General features: G+C 35.0%; 1 protein-coding gene across 2 annotated transcripts in view; it reads left to right on the forward strand.

The window, feature by feature from the left end:
- The window catches only part of LOC150100350 (tetratricopeptide repeat protein 29-like), a 267893-nt gene that overhangs the window by 13343 nt on the left and 240205 nt on the right, over positions 1-14345 (forward strand). For both annotated transcript variants that reach the window (XM_090402521.1, XM_090402520.1), the window contains exons 2-3: positions 1415-1638; positions 13618-13742. In XM_090402521.1, the coding sequence (XP_090258647.1) occupies positions 1417-1638; positions 13618-13742 (347 nt within the window). In that variant the 5' untranslated portion in view covers positions 1415-1416. The remainder of the gene's footprint in view (positions 1-1414; positions 1639-13617; positions 13743-14345) is intronic.

The following is a 14345-nucleotide window of genomic DNA, read 5'->3' on the forward strand; positions in this document are numbered from 1 at the left end:
CGAATAAGAAACTCAAAGATCGGAATCAAAGAGTTTCATGCCGAATATAGTAAACTATAAAAAGTTTCGGCGGATTGTAGCGTAAGCTAAAGCACATAGTTCAACACTCGGGCAACTCGCTGCAAAGGTGGGTAAAGTTCTCACTATTCTTAATATTTCCCATAATGTAAAACACAACTCTTAGGGGATGTATGATGTTATACATTATGGTGGAAAGTCACTACCCAGACCGGTTTCGAACTTTATTGAGGTGTCATCAGTGAGTAGGTAGACCTAGATAATACTGAAGTTATAGCGAAAAGAACTTATATATACTTTGCTATACAAGTTGTCAAAAAGGTGCACCCATAAATTACTTAAATAAAGAGCCTATAGGCTTCACTTCAGTGGTGAAGTGATTGGCTCTTTATTTAAGAAAATAATCTTGCCTGGAGTATAATTAGTACACTTGATTTATGGCTTTATCTTCTTAAGTATACAATTCTAAACACTGAAACACTCAAACTATATTTGACTTTGATATTTATTTCTTGGAATCTTATAGCCAGTGGTGAGCTATAAGGGGCTCGTGTGAGCCCTTTGTTAAATTTTTTTCAAATTTGCAAGCCCCTTGTTCTTGTTTAATAATCTTGTAGAAGTAGAAAATACCACCGTGAAATGTATACATGCTACTATAATTGCTACTTTAAATTCATATGGATTTTCTGATAACTATTTAAAAAATCATCTTATTGCATTTTGTTCTGATGGAGCTAGTGTAATGTTGAAAAACAAATCAGGTGTTGCAATTAAACTTCTACAAAAATTTCCCAACATTGTGATTTGGCATTGCGTAGCTCATTGTTTACAATTAGCATTGGGTGATTCGATAAAAAACATTAAAAAAATAAATCATTTTGAAATATTCATGGATAAATTATATGCTTTTTATCATCAATCACCAAAAAATCAACGAGAATTAAATACAAATGCAAAAGACCTTGGTATCGAAAATTTAAAGATCGGCCATCTGTTTGGACCATGATGGGCAGCGTGTAGTTTATGAATGACTCTTGCTGTGTGGAGAAATTACCCAGCTTTATGCAAGCATTTTTCATAGAACGATAAATATGAGGACTTTTTGAACCGACTTCTCAATTTGAAATTTTTAAAAGATCTAGCATTAATGATTGATATCCTACCGGAATTATCATATCTGTCAGAAACTCTAAAAAGTCAGAATATAAGTATTATAAGTATAAGGGCTAAGCTAATCCCATTTTTTTTTTTTTTTATTTGCTCGATGATGCGAGCCCTTTGTTAAAATTTCCATAGCTCACCACTGCTTATAGCTATACTACTTACAATATGTTTTCTGATTTAATTTTTTTGTTTTTTGTTTGTTTATTATATCAAGTCATAAATACTTTTAAAGCAATGACTGAATCAGATCTGGGCATTGTTGAATATACCAGTGACGAAGTCCACACTGAAGAGGAGGGACTCGCAATAGATAATGTATCTGCTTGCAAGAATACTTTTGTATCATCATTTAAAGTTCCACATTTGCTAGATCCAAGAATCATACGATGTTTAACTACTCCATCAGGAACACCACAGTTTGTTGGAAAAAATGTGGCAGAAAAAGAAATGTCCAAGGTTAGTATTGCTGTTTTTAACATATATTTATTTGTTAGTAAACATAATGGCAATGCATTAGACAATTTTACAGGGCAATCCAAATGAAAGGAAAAAATATTTTTTTTTTGGCCAAAAACACTGCAAGAGCATTTCTGATACTTGAGCATGTTTATATGTGTATTTGCAGTACACATACACACTGTACCATCGACAGGGTGTAGCAAAGAGGCAGACCGCCTTACAACACGGCTTAATAAGGGCGTTCATTCAGCCATATTGCGGTAGGCGCCGTATTACGGCAACAAGATATTTTACAAATATACAGTGTTTAGTTTAGTTTAGTTTATGTGCTTATTATATTTAATAATAAAAAATGATAATCATACATACTAAAACTAAACATTTTAGAACCTCCTTATTAGATCAATGTTTCTCAAAGTGCGGTATGCATACTCCCAGGGATACGTGAAAGATCTTAAGGGGTTATGTGGCAATTTTCAGCTATGCATCATTAACGCATGAAATCATTATTAAGAAAAAAAGAAATTAATTTTAAACGTTAATTAATTCAAAGGAACATCGGGGTGATAGTAACATGCTCCCTGCAGTAAACAACAAAACAACTGTTTTGTTGTTTACCGCAGTGACATAATAAAACAAGTAGTTTTATTATGTCACTGAACAAGGTACAGAGACATTTGCGGGCTTAATATATTTTTCAACAAATAGTACAATTATAGACAACTGGGATAAAAATGGCACTAACTAATGAATCACATGTGACATGTCCCCTCCCACAGAAACAGATTTTCTTATTTTTTTGTCTTATAATCCATCAGGGGCGATATTTGTTTGCTTCAGGGCACGATCTAATCAGGCGACAGCACTGCATACACATAATCTATACATGCTGAAGTATCAGAAATGCTCTTGCAGTGTTTTTGTGTACGTCATTGTTAGGCTCAGTAATGGCTGTTAAGTACTAATAAGCTAATATTTGAAAACAGTTATTAGCTTGGTAGTAGTACTTAACAGCCATTACTGAGCCTAACAACCACATACACATTATAATGGTACAACATAACTTGCTGGCCTGGTTGGTCATTAGCTTATCCATTCCCCAAACAAGGGCTACAGGTCAAATCCTGCCTTAGGCATGGATGTTCATGATTGTCTTTAGGTAGGAAATGAATTTCATCACCTGGTGTGAGACTGTCCCACTTATTGGATTTCTTGAAAACAGTTCCATGTTTGGTCTCTAAAAGCAGGGTTTCCAGCCTATGTAAAAAATAAATCAAAAATACAAAAAAATATATAAAATTGATAAAAATAGGAAAAAAATCCTTAGCCCATTTACAGTGCAAACTGTGCTATCATCATCATGTAGCTTCCTCAGTGAGAGAGTGCAGCACCATGTCCTTCCAGTTCTCTCTGTTGGTGGCTTTCCTTTTTGTTTCTGCTTAGCCATATGATCTTGTCCATGTAGTTTTCAAATACATGGATAGGATCATAAAACATGATTTTTCAAATCGTTTTTTACCTCTTGAACCTTTTCCCATATTTTTTCCTTCTAAAACTGTTAGTATCCTCTGTCCTGCTGAACCTCTCAGTACATGTCCTGCCAATCTCATCTTTCTCTGGATCATTTCCTGTAACAATTATGAATGTAATATAGTAATGTAATAATAATTGGGGAGTTGAGCAAACTAGATGTAAATAAGGCTGTGGGACTTGATAATATATCACCACGTATTCTGAAGGAATGTGCCAGGGAGTTGATGCTGGCCTTGACATATTTTTTTAATACGAGTCTTGCACTGGGTCAGGCCCTGAGGAGTGGAAGGAGGACAATATTGTGCCACTTCATAAAGGAGGTGATAGAAACTCGAGCATCAAACTATTGGCCTATCTGCGTATCAGATGTTGAGTTAAGTTGTTGTTGGAGAAGCTTGTGAGAACTAGGATTCAGAATTGGGTTGACAACAATGGCATTATCTTACATGGACAGCATGGATTTACTAAAGGGAGTTCATTTTTAGTAATCTACTTACTTATTACAATATGTGGTGTCTGCAGAGAATTTGAGTGTGTTTAAAGCATGGTATGATGAGCTGTGTGTGTGATAAAAAGGACCTCCTAGAAGTGACTGCTTCCATGGACAGAGGGGAAGAATACACAGTAATATACTTGGATTTTGCAAAGGCTTTTGATAGATTACCGCATGATAAGTTGATAGTCAAACTAGAGTGGATGGGATTGGATATTAGATTGGTGCATTGGTTTTAAAAGAGGTATACCGTGAGTAGACATATCGATACAAAATTAATAATGGAAAAAACTCACGTACAAAGATTATTTAATAGTATAATTTTCGCCTGTGTGTCACAGGCATCTTCAGTACATTAAGCTCAAATTAAACAATAACTGACAACTCCAAAAAGCGCCACCTAAGTAGCTGGTGTAAGATAACTAAAAACGTCAATAACTTTCCTTAAAAAAATAAAAATAAAATAAAATAAAATAAAAATAATAAATTTTTTATTTTATTTTATTTTATTTTATTTATTTATTTTTTTAAGGAAAGTTATTGACCTTTTTAGTTATCTTACACCAGCTACTTAGGTAGCGCTTTTTGGAATTGTCAGTTATTGTTTAATTTGAGCTTAATGTACTGAAGATGCCTGTGACACACAGGCGAAAATTATACTATTAAATAATCTTTGTACGTGAGTTTTTTCCGTTATTAATTTTGTATCGATTGGTGCATTGGATTGGAGACTGGCTATCTGATAGGTATCAACAAGTTGTGTATGGGGGGAGCAATATCCAGGAAAAGGAAAGTTACTAGTGGTGTGCCTCATGGATCTGTTTTAGGGCCATTGCTGTTTAACTTGTATATTAATGATATTGGTGAACATTTTGATGGAGATATTCAGTTGTTTGCAGATGATGCAAAGTTGGGACGAACCATGAAGAGTAGAGTCTTCTTATTGCCTTACATGAAGACTTGAATAAATTGAGTGATTGAGCAGGGGAATGGAATGTTAGCTCAATGTTGCACAATGTAAGGTTTTAAAATTTGGAAAACAAAAATGGGATGCTGAATTCGTGCTTGGTGAGGATATATTATCGGAGGTGAAGGAAATAAGAGATCGGGGGGGGGGGGGGGAATGATAGTGGATAAGGATCTGAAACGTAGGGGACACATTGCCAAAATTGTGAAGACAACACAAAGGCTTCTGGGAATGATGCGGAAGGACACTGACTTGTAGAACTAGGGAGATTCTTGTTCCATTGTATAAGGCTTTGATTAGGCCACACATGGACTATTGTGCCCAGATTTGATCACCTGGTTTTCAGAAGGATGAAGAGATGGTGGAAAGGGTCTAGAGGCGACTGGCTACGGTAGTTTCTAACCTCTGGAATGTCAAGTATGAGGAAAGATTGAGAGAAGATGCAACTTGCAGCGTCTGATGGACAGAAGGAAGAAGGGAGATATGATAGAGACCTAGTTATTAAGGCGTTATTATAGGATCAATGCTAAAGAGATTCTACAGAAAATAGTGGGAGAACCAGAGGTCATCCCTGGAAACTGTATAAAGAGGGTGTGAGTAGGGGAGTGAGAAGCGGGTTTTTTTCATGCAGAGTTGTGAATGATTTTAATGTCTTGCCTGAAAGTGTGGTGTCTGCAGGGAATTTGAGTGTGTTTAAAGCATGGTATGATGAACTGTGTGTATGATAAAAGGACCTCTTAGATGAATCTTTGACTCCATGGGGTCTTTGGTAATAATAATAATAATAATAATAAAGATCTCTGTAGGACATCTGTATTTGTCACATATTCTGTCCATAGATTTTCAGAGCTCTCCTATAGCACTACATTTCAAAGGCCATTATCTGTTGTCTTACTCTCTTCTTGAATACCCATGTCTCACTTCTGTATGTGAAAACTGGCCACACTAATGTTTTATTTCATTCTTTTCTTTGTCTCGATACCCACAGAACTTCTGAGCAGATCTTTATTTTTCCCAGAAGCATCTTTAGCTATGGCTGGTCTTATATTTATTTCTTTATCTTGCTTTCCATCTGCAGTAAAGTAGGTCTATCCAACTGAAACTTAGTGTGTGATCCTCCAACAGTTGCCTGCAACTAAAAATAACCTCGATATGTACTGGTGGCACCATCTCTTAGACTTTGCACAGATTTATCAAACAGCCCTCGTATGTGTATATATATATATTAATCCGACAAGCCAAATTTTCATCAAGTTTTTGTTTTAGTTCACAATAATTTTGTTTTTGGTTGACTATTTTCGGTTTTGGTTTCAGTTCACTATTTTGGATGAGTGCATCGTCTTTTAACTGTCTCTATGATGTTTTTTGATAATGTTGTGCATTCTTAATAGTGTCTAGGAGGATTAAAAAGGAATTTTTCAGTGATTCTCTTAGAATATCCATTAACTTCGAAAGAAGTTTTCAGATGGTTTATTTCTGTAAGAAGTTCATTTGGGTCATCCAAACTGACTTGCTCTTCTGGTAAACTCAAAATATCAATATATACAAAGCCCACACATACAAACAGATATCTGCATAGTCAGTCCCATCACTTCCCTCCTCATAAACTTGGAATAATTTCCACTTTGGGACATAGAGCCCATTCTCTTCTGGATGACCCAAATGAACTTCTTACAGAAATAAACCATCTGAAAACTTCTTTCGAAGTTAATGGATATTCCAAGAGAATCATTGAAAAATTCCTTCTTAATCCTCCTAGACATCACTCAGAAGAAATAAATGGATTCAAAGGCAATATATCTATTCCTTACATAAGTACAGTTTCACATATATTAGCAAAGGTTCTAAGAAAATACAATATCAGAACCTTGTTCACTCCACTTCCAAAGATCCGTTTCTTAATAAGCTACCCAAAACCTTGTCATCATCAACTCAAATACCCTTTTGTATATAAAATATTGTGTGATTGTGATATTCCTTATTTTGGGCAGACAGACAAATCTGTTGAATTGCGTATGGAAGAACACATGAGGGACATTATTTACAAGAGACAGCGAGCCAGTGCATTATCAAGTCATATCCTTTTCTCGGCTGATCCTAATGATGAAAATCAAAGTCACAAAGTCTATTGGGAAAAATCTACTAACATCTTCCTTTGCAATGATGAACTAGAGAGAAAAATCATGGAATCCAGAGAAATCATCTTCAATCCTGTTCATCTAAATAATAACTTGAGCTACAACTGCCCAGATTCAGCTGTAATCATGTACTGGCATTCACGTGATGCTGTAAGTACGCACTCTCCCAACAATGCAAATGAAAGAACAGCTTTAAATACAGCTGCAACATTTTCATGCTAATTATGTATAGTGATTCTCTATGTTGTTCATAGTCTTTTAACCTTCAGTGTTTAGTGTTTTTTCTGTTTTCTTTCTTTTATAATGTCACCTGATGAAGGCTGTTACAGGCTGAAACTAGTCGTGTTTTTATATTAAAACCTTTTTACTTAAATCTCGGTTCTAGTCATTCAATTCTTCATAAAAAAAAAATATATATATAAATATATATATATATATATATATATATATATATTTATAAAAATAAATTTAACTGACTAGAACCCGAGAAAGTATAACAAAAACCTTTAATACATCACAACTAGTTTCATCGGTGCTCCGACTTCTTCAGGTGAGAAATAAAAACATAAGATATAAAATAACACGGTAAAAAATGAACTTTACAGCTTAATAAAAAGCAGAATAGTAACAGTCATATTTGAATAGGTGACTGCGTGCTACCGTTGGCATGAGTAGAATGTGTGCGACAGCTAATTTTTGAGTGCCAGTACTGGATTACTGCGCATGGGAATCAGGCAAATTGTAGCTAAGATTATTGTTTAAATGTGAAGGGTCCAGAACTATTTCTTTTGATTCGATAATTCTTCTTTCGAATTCATCCTTGCAAATATATAAATTAGTAGTGCGTTCCCAATCAACTTGATGTGGCTGTTCTTCAAGGTTAGAGTTTGCCGAGAAAAGGACATGACTGGAAAGGGCGCTCGCTCGTGCTCTACTGTAGGAGATGTCACGTCTATGTTCCTCAAGACGAAGTGAAACAGATTTGTCTGTCTGGCCAAAATAAGGTTGACCACAGTTGCACACAACTTTATAAACACCAGGAAAATGCAGATGGTTGTGTTTTGGTTTTGGTCGACTCAGAAAAGAACGAAGTTTTGGCAGCGTAGTATAGTCGGTCTTTATGTTGAATTTTTTCAGAATCTTAGCTAGTTTTGGGGTAAGAGTGCTGATAAAAGGTAACTGTATGTGAGTGAAAGGGTTGGAGTCATCTTCTTGTCGAGGATGTTGGGGTGGTCTCAAACGTTTAGTGATGTTACGAGACGAATATCCATTATTTAAGAAGGTGTTTTTCAGGAAGTTAAGCTCTGTTTTATTAATAGGTTAGTTTTTCTGAAAAGATGCAAATTTCACTCTGTCATCCCAAAGTTTTTAGATTTCAAAGAATCGATTCGCACTAAACGTGCTCATAATATCTATCACAAGGCTAAACTTGATTTATTATATGAAAGAATCGCAGATACCAAGTCCACATTAGCTTCTTTGTTCCGCAAAAGAGATTCTTTAGAAAATAACTTAAATTCATCTTTAGATAACAGGTTCTGGATTGATATTAAAAACACGAGCTCTCTCCGTGCTTCTAGATCGCAACTCTCCAAAAAATTAATTCTTATCAGAAAATTCAACCAACTCAAACAGGAACAAACTCGCCAATCCAATATCAACTCACAAAATTTAAAAAATGTTGTGATTAACAAATCCTCTCACACACTTTCTCCTGCAGAACTTAGTGTGCTCTCAAAGGGCCTTAACTTCGTTCCTTCTCCGACCTTCATTCCTAAAGAACTCTTTCTTACGAAAGTTGAGAAGGCAGCTGGACAATTACCAAAACAAACTGCGAATCTACTTAGGATCGATGCCATCTTTACCATTAACAACAGTCGTCGTCCTACAGATAATCTATCGCCGACAGAAAGGAAAGCAATACACCAACTTCGTAACAACAATGACATTATTATCTTACCTGCTGATAAAGGGAATGCAACTGTAATCTTATTCAAAGCTGACTACTGTTGTAAGATGAACAACTTGTTAAGTTCTAATACGTATTCTATGCTAGAAAGTGATCCCACAAGAGAACTTCATAACCGTACAAACAATCTTCTGAAATCAACTTCTGAACTTCCTAGACATACAAGACTATCTCTCCGCTCTCTCCATCCCCTCATTCCTCGGTTGTACGGCTTGCCTAAGATCCATAAGGTTGACACCCCTTTAAGACCTATTGTGGAAGGGATTGACTCACCTACGTACAATCTGTCTAAATATCTTGCAGCTTCTTTAAAACATTTAGTTGGCAATTCTTCTTCCTTCATCAAAAACTCTGAAGATTTCAACCCAAAAATAAAAAATTTGAATCTTTTAGACTCGGACAGAATGGTGAGTTTTGACATCGTATCTCTGTTTACGAATGTTCCTACAGATGAAGTTCTGAGTCTTCTTAAGGACAAGGTTTCTAAAAAAGTGTTCGCTCTTCTAAGTCACTGCATCAATTCCGGCTATTTCTGCTACGAAGATAAAATATACAAACAAACTAGCGGCTTAGCTATGGGCAGCCCTCTATCTCCAGTCTTAGCTAACTTTTTTCTAGAAGATTTTGAAGAGAAAGCTATTTCCTCAGCTACTTTGAAACCTAAACTGTGGTTACGTTACATTGATGACGTCTTCCTTATTTGGGGACATAGTTTAGAGGAACTGCAAAACTTCCTAAACCATTTAAATAACCAACATCAAAACATTAAATTCACATCTGAACTAGAGATTAACGGCGTTCTCCCCTTCTTGGATCTAAAGATCAGTAGATTTCCTGACTGTCTTAAATTTTCAATTTTTCAAAAAACCACCCACACTGATAGATATTTACATGGTTCTTCTCATCACTTCCCACCTCAGAAACTGGGCATCATCTCCACCCTCGCCCATCGAGCAAGATGTCTCATTTTCACAGAAGAAGACCTTCAAACAGAGCTTAACTTCCTGAAAAACACCTTCTTAAATAATGGATATTCGTCTCGTAACATCACTAAACGTTTGAGACCACGCCAACATCCTCGACAAGAAGATGACTCCAACCCTTTCACTCATATACAGTTACCTTTTATCAGCACTCTTACCCCAAAACTAGCTAAGATTCTGAAAAAATTCAACATAAAGACCGACTATACTACGCTGCCAAAACTTCGTTCTTTTCTGAGTCGACCAAAACCAAAACACAACCATCTGCATTTTCCTGGTGTTTATAAAGTTGTGTGCAACTGTGGTCAACCTTATTTTGGCCAGACAGACAAATCTGTTTCACTTCGTCTTGAGGAACATAGACGTGACATCTCCTACAGTAGAGCACGAGCGAGCGCCCTTTCCAGTCATGTCCTTTTCTCGGCAAACTCTAACCTTGAAGAACAGCCACATCAAGTTGATTGGGAACGCACTACTAATTTATATATTTGCAAGGATGAATTCGAAAGAAGAATTATCGAATCAAAAGAAATAGTTCTGGACCCTTCACATTTAAACAATAATCTTAGCTACAATTTGCCTGATTCCCATAGCGCAGTAATCCAGTACTGGCGCTCAAAAATTAGCTGTCGCACACATTCTACTCATGCCAACGGTAGCACGCGGTCACCTATTCAAATATGACTGTTACTATTCTGCTTTTTATTAAGCTGTAAAGTTCATTTTTTACCGTGTTATTTTATATCTTATGTTTTTATTTCTCACCTGAAGAAGTCGGAGCACCGATGAAACTAGTTGTGATGTATTAAAGGTTTTTGTTATACTTTCTCGGGTTCTAGTCAGTTAAATTTATTTTTATAAATGTATACATCCCGAGTAAATCCTAATTTCAACAATATATATATATATATATATATATATATATATATTTGTTTATTTATTTATTATTATTATTATATGGGCACCTCCATGGAGTCCAAAGACTCATTGCAGGAGACCTAATCTATCCATGCAATCTATCATACCTCTCCTTGAACCCATTAACAGACAAAGCACTCACAACTGACTCTGGCAACCCATTCCATTCATTCACAACTCTCCAAGCAAAACATCTAGTCCTCACACCCCTACTAACCATGCCTTTATTCAATTTCCAAGGGATGATCTCTTGTTCTGGTCCCTCTAGCCAAGTGCTGAAACATTTCACCTGCATCTAACCTATAAAACTCTTTAAGCAACTTAAATGTCTCTGTCATATCTCCTCTTTTTCTCCTATCAACTAACTTCTGCAGTCCACACACCTTCATAGTGAAGAGAATTCAGAGGCAGATGATTAATACGAGTTTTTTTTTTATCATTTTTTATTATGTGACTTACACTCATGAAAAGTTGTAAGCCTATAGTAGATCAGTACCATGAGTGTGCATTACAGATGTATCTGCAGAATGATCCCTATCAAAATCAAGTAAACATTTGTGAGTTGCAGAATTTGGTTGATAAGAGGAAATAAACGTAACTAAACTGATTTCGATGGTATCGATATAGAGCACATTTTTCATTACATAACCATTCTTCAAAGGAAGAATGATTAGAAGTGAGGAGTAGATTATTTGCTTGCAGAGTTAGTAAATGAGTAGAATGGATTGTTGAATGTAGCTGTGAGTTCAATTACTAGTGAATCAGTTTAAGAAGACATATAATTAATAGGTAGTATTGAGCTCCTGTTATGAGTCTTGGAATTCCATAAGTATGTTGAAATAATAATAATATCAAAAGGCAATAATTAAGCATATGTTAAGTAATTATTCAGATAAGCACAGCAAATTCTGTTCTTTGTTTACATGGATTTCTCCATGCTCAAGCATAATGAAAATTCTAGAATTTGCAAAATTTACTAAAATTCTCTAAAATGAATTTTCTACCGAAATTTTAATTTTTTTTAAATTAAAAAATATTTTAATTAAAAAAATAAAAAATTGTAGACTGTCATAAATAGGAAGTTTGCATATAGAGGTATTAATGTAATTCTATTATTATGAAAATTTTAAAATTTATAAATATTGTATAATTACAATCATAATAATGTCATGATTTTAAATTCAAATGAAAGGAATTCGTGCACACGTGTGTGTGTGTGTGTGTGTGTGTTTATATATTTTAAAAATAACATCAGTATCTTCTATAACTGCATAACAATTGTCACCTTTGTTATTCCTTTCTGTTTTGCCTACTAGTTTGTATATTTACACCTTAAGAAATCCTTGCAAAGGATGAAATGTCAGGTTGTCAATTAATTGAGAAACTTGATGTTAATAAGGATGTTGGACTTGATAATATATCACCATGTATTTTGAAGGAACGTGCCAGGGATTTATCATCTGCCTTGACATATTTGTTTAATACGAGTCTTGTAGTGAGTCAAGTTCAAAGGAATGGAAGGAAAGCAAGATTGTGCCTCTTCATAAGGGAGGTAGCAGAACTCAAGTATCAAATTATAGGCCAATCAGCATGTCTTTTGTGGTTAAAGTTGGAATGGCTGGTGAGAACCAGGATTCTGAATTGGGTTCACGACAGTGGTATTATTTTTGATGGATAGCATGGATTTGCTAAAGGCAGGTCATGTTTTAGTAATCTATTTACTTATTACAATAAGGTGACAGCTTCATTGGACAAAGGAGATGAATGCACAGTAGTATACTTAAATTTTGTGAAGGCTTTTGATAGATTACCACATGATAAGTTGATAGTCAAACTAGAGCAGATGGAGTTTGGATATTAGACTAATGCATTGGATTGGAGATTGCCTATCTGATAGGTATCAGCAAGTTGTGTATGGAAGAGCAATATCCCAGAAAAGGTAAGTCACTAGTGGTGTGCCTCAGGAGTCTGTTTTAGGGTCATTGCTATTTAACCTATATCATTAACATGTTAATGATATTGGGAAGATTTGATGGATATATTCAGTTATTTGTAGATAATGCAAAGTTGGGACAAACAATGATAAGTAGATCAGATGTTTTGGCCTTATAAGAAGACTTGAATAGATAGTGTTCAATGTTGCAAAATGTAAAGTTTTCAAGTTTGGGAAACAAAGATGGGATGTAGAATTTACACTTGGTAGGGATATATTGTTGGAATTGGAGGAAATAAGAGATCTTGGGGTGATGGTGGATAAGAATCTAAAATTTAAAGAACACATTCCAAAATTGTGAGGACAACACAATGAATTCTGGTAATAATGCAGAGGAAACTGACTTGTAGAAGTAAGGAGATTCTTGCTGCATTGTATAAGGCCTTCATTAGACCACATATGGACTACTGTATGCAGATTTTGTCACTTAGTTTTCAAAAGGACAAAGAGTTGTTGGAAATGGTCCAGAGGCAATTGATTAAGGTTAGTTTCTGATTTCTGGAATGTTGAATATGAAGAAAGATTGAGAAGATGCAATTTACAGAGTTTAGCAGATAGGAAAAAGAGGGATGATATGGTAGAGATGTACATGGTAAGGGTTATAAGATCAGTATTGAAGAGGTTTTTCATAAAATGGTGGGTGATTAGAGAAGAACAAAAGGTCATCCCTGGAGGCTGTATAAGGGGGGAGTGAGAAGCAGGTTTTTTGCATGCAGAGTTGTGGATGATGAGAATGCCTTGCCTGAGAGTATGGTGTTTGCAAAAAATTTGAATATGTTAAATGATGAGCTGTGTGTATGACAAAAGGACCTCCTAGATGAATGTTTGACTCCATAGAATTGAAGATAATAATAATAATAAAATAAATGTTATCAACTTATTCTGGTGTTCTGCTTTATAAACTTTAATCAAATATTCATGAACTGGCAAAATCTGCATACTTATGTGTGTGTATATATATATATGCATTTTTTTTTTGAAGTTATCCTCTGTGGAGTCTTTGTTATCAGATCTCAAATTGGAGGATGAGAAGCCAAATATCACCATATTTGAAAAATTAGATGTTGCTTCCTTATTTCCAACTTTGACTCGAGAGGAAATTGCAAAGTAAGTTATTATTATTGTTCATAATTTATTATTAAAATTTGTGCTATGATGTGCTCAAGTGCAAGTCCACAAGGTGTTATTTAACTGAACTGTGGTAATTAAAATCCAGCTTATCAGAACTTTGCAAAGCCTGTATTGCTATGGCTGTAAAGGTAATTTCAGTTACCAGTACTCCAAAATATCAGAATCAGTGTGGAAGACTAGAGGTGCAAACAACTGTATGGAGTGGCATTGCCCATAGTTCAGAGAAAGAAACAGCAAAATGCAATCCAGCAAAGATCCTGACATATTCTATGCTGCCAGTAACATGGTCTCGATCAAAAGCATGATATAAGAATGATGAATTCCCACATGGAAAAGATAGACAAAAATTCCAATAATACAAAGAGTATTTAAAATTTAATAATGATAGTGTAGAAGCACTAGGAACAGTTCTTTGATATCAAATCGAAACTAATGGAAGTGATAGAAATGCAGGAAAACTTAAAACAAGAGAACATTTAATTACAAATTGAATTAAATTTAAATAACAAATGAAATATATAATACAAAAGGGAAGAAAAAAAGAATTATCAGTAGAGGGCATCGCAAGTGAAAAAGTAG

This window comes from Typopeltis vanoorti, chromosome 13 (genome assembly GCF_054136105.1).
Source record: "Typopeltis vanoorti isolate ZY-2024b chromosome 13, IOZ_Tvanoo_1.0, whole genome shotgun sequence".
Lineage (NCBI taxonomy): Eukaryota > Metazoa > Arthropoda > Arachnida > Uropygi > Thelyphonidae > Typopeltis > Typopeltis vanoorti.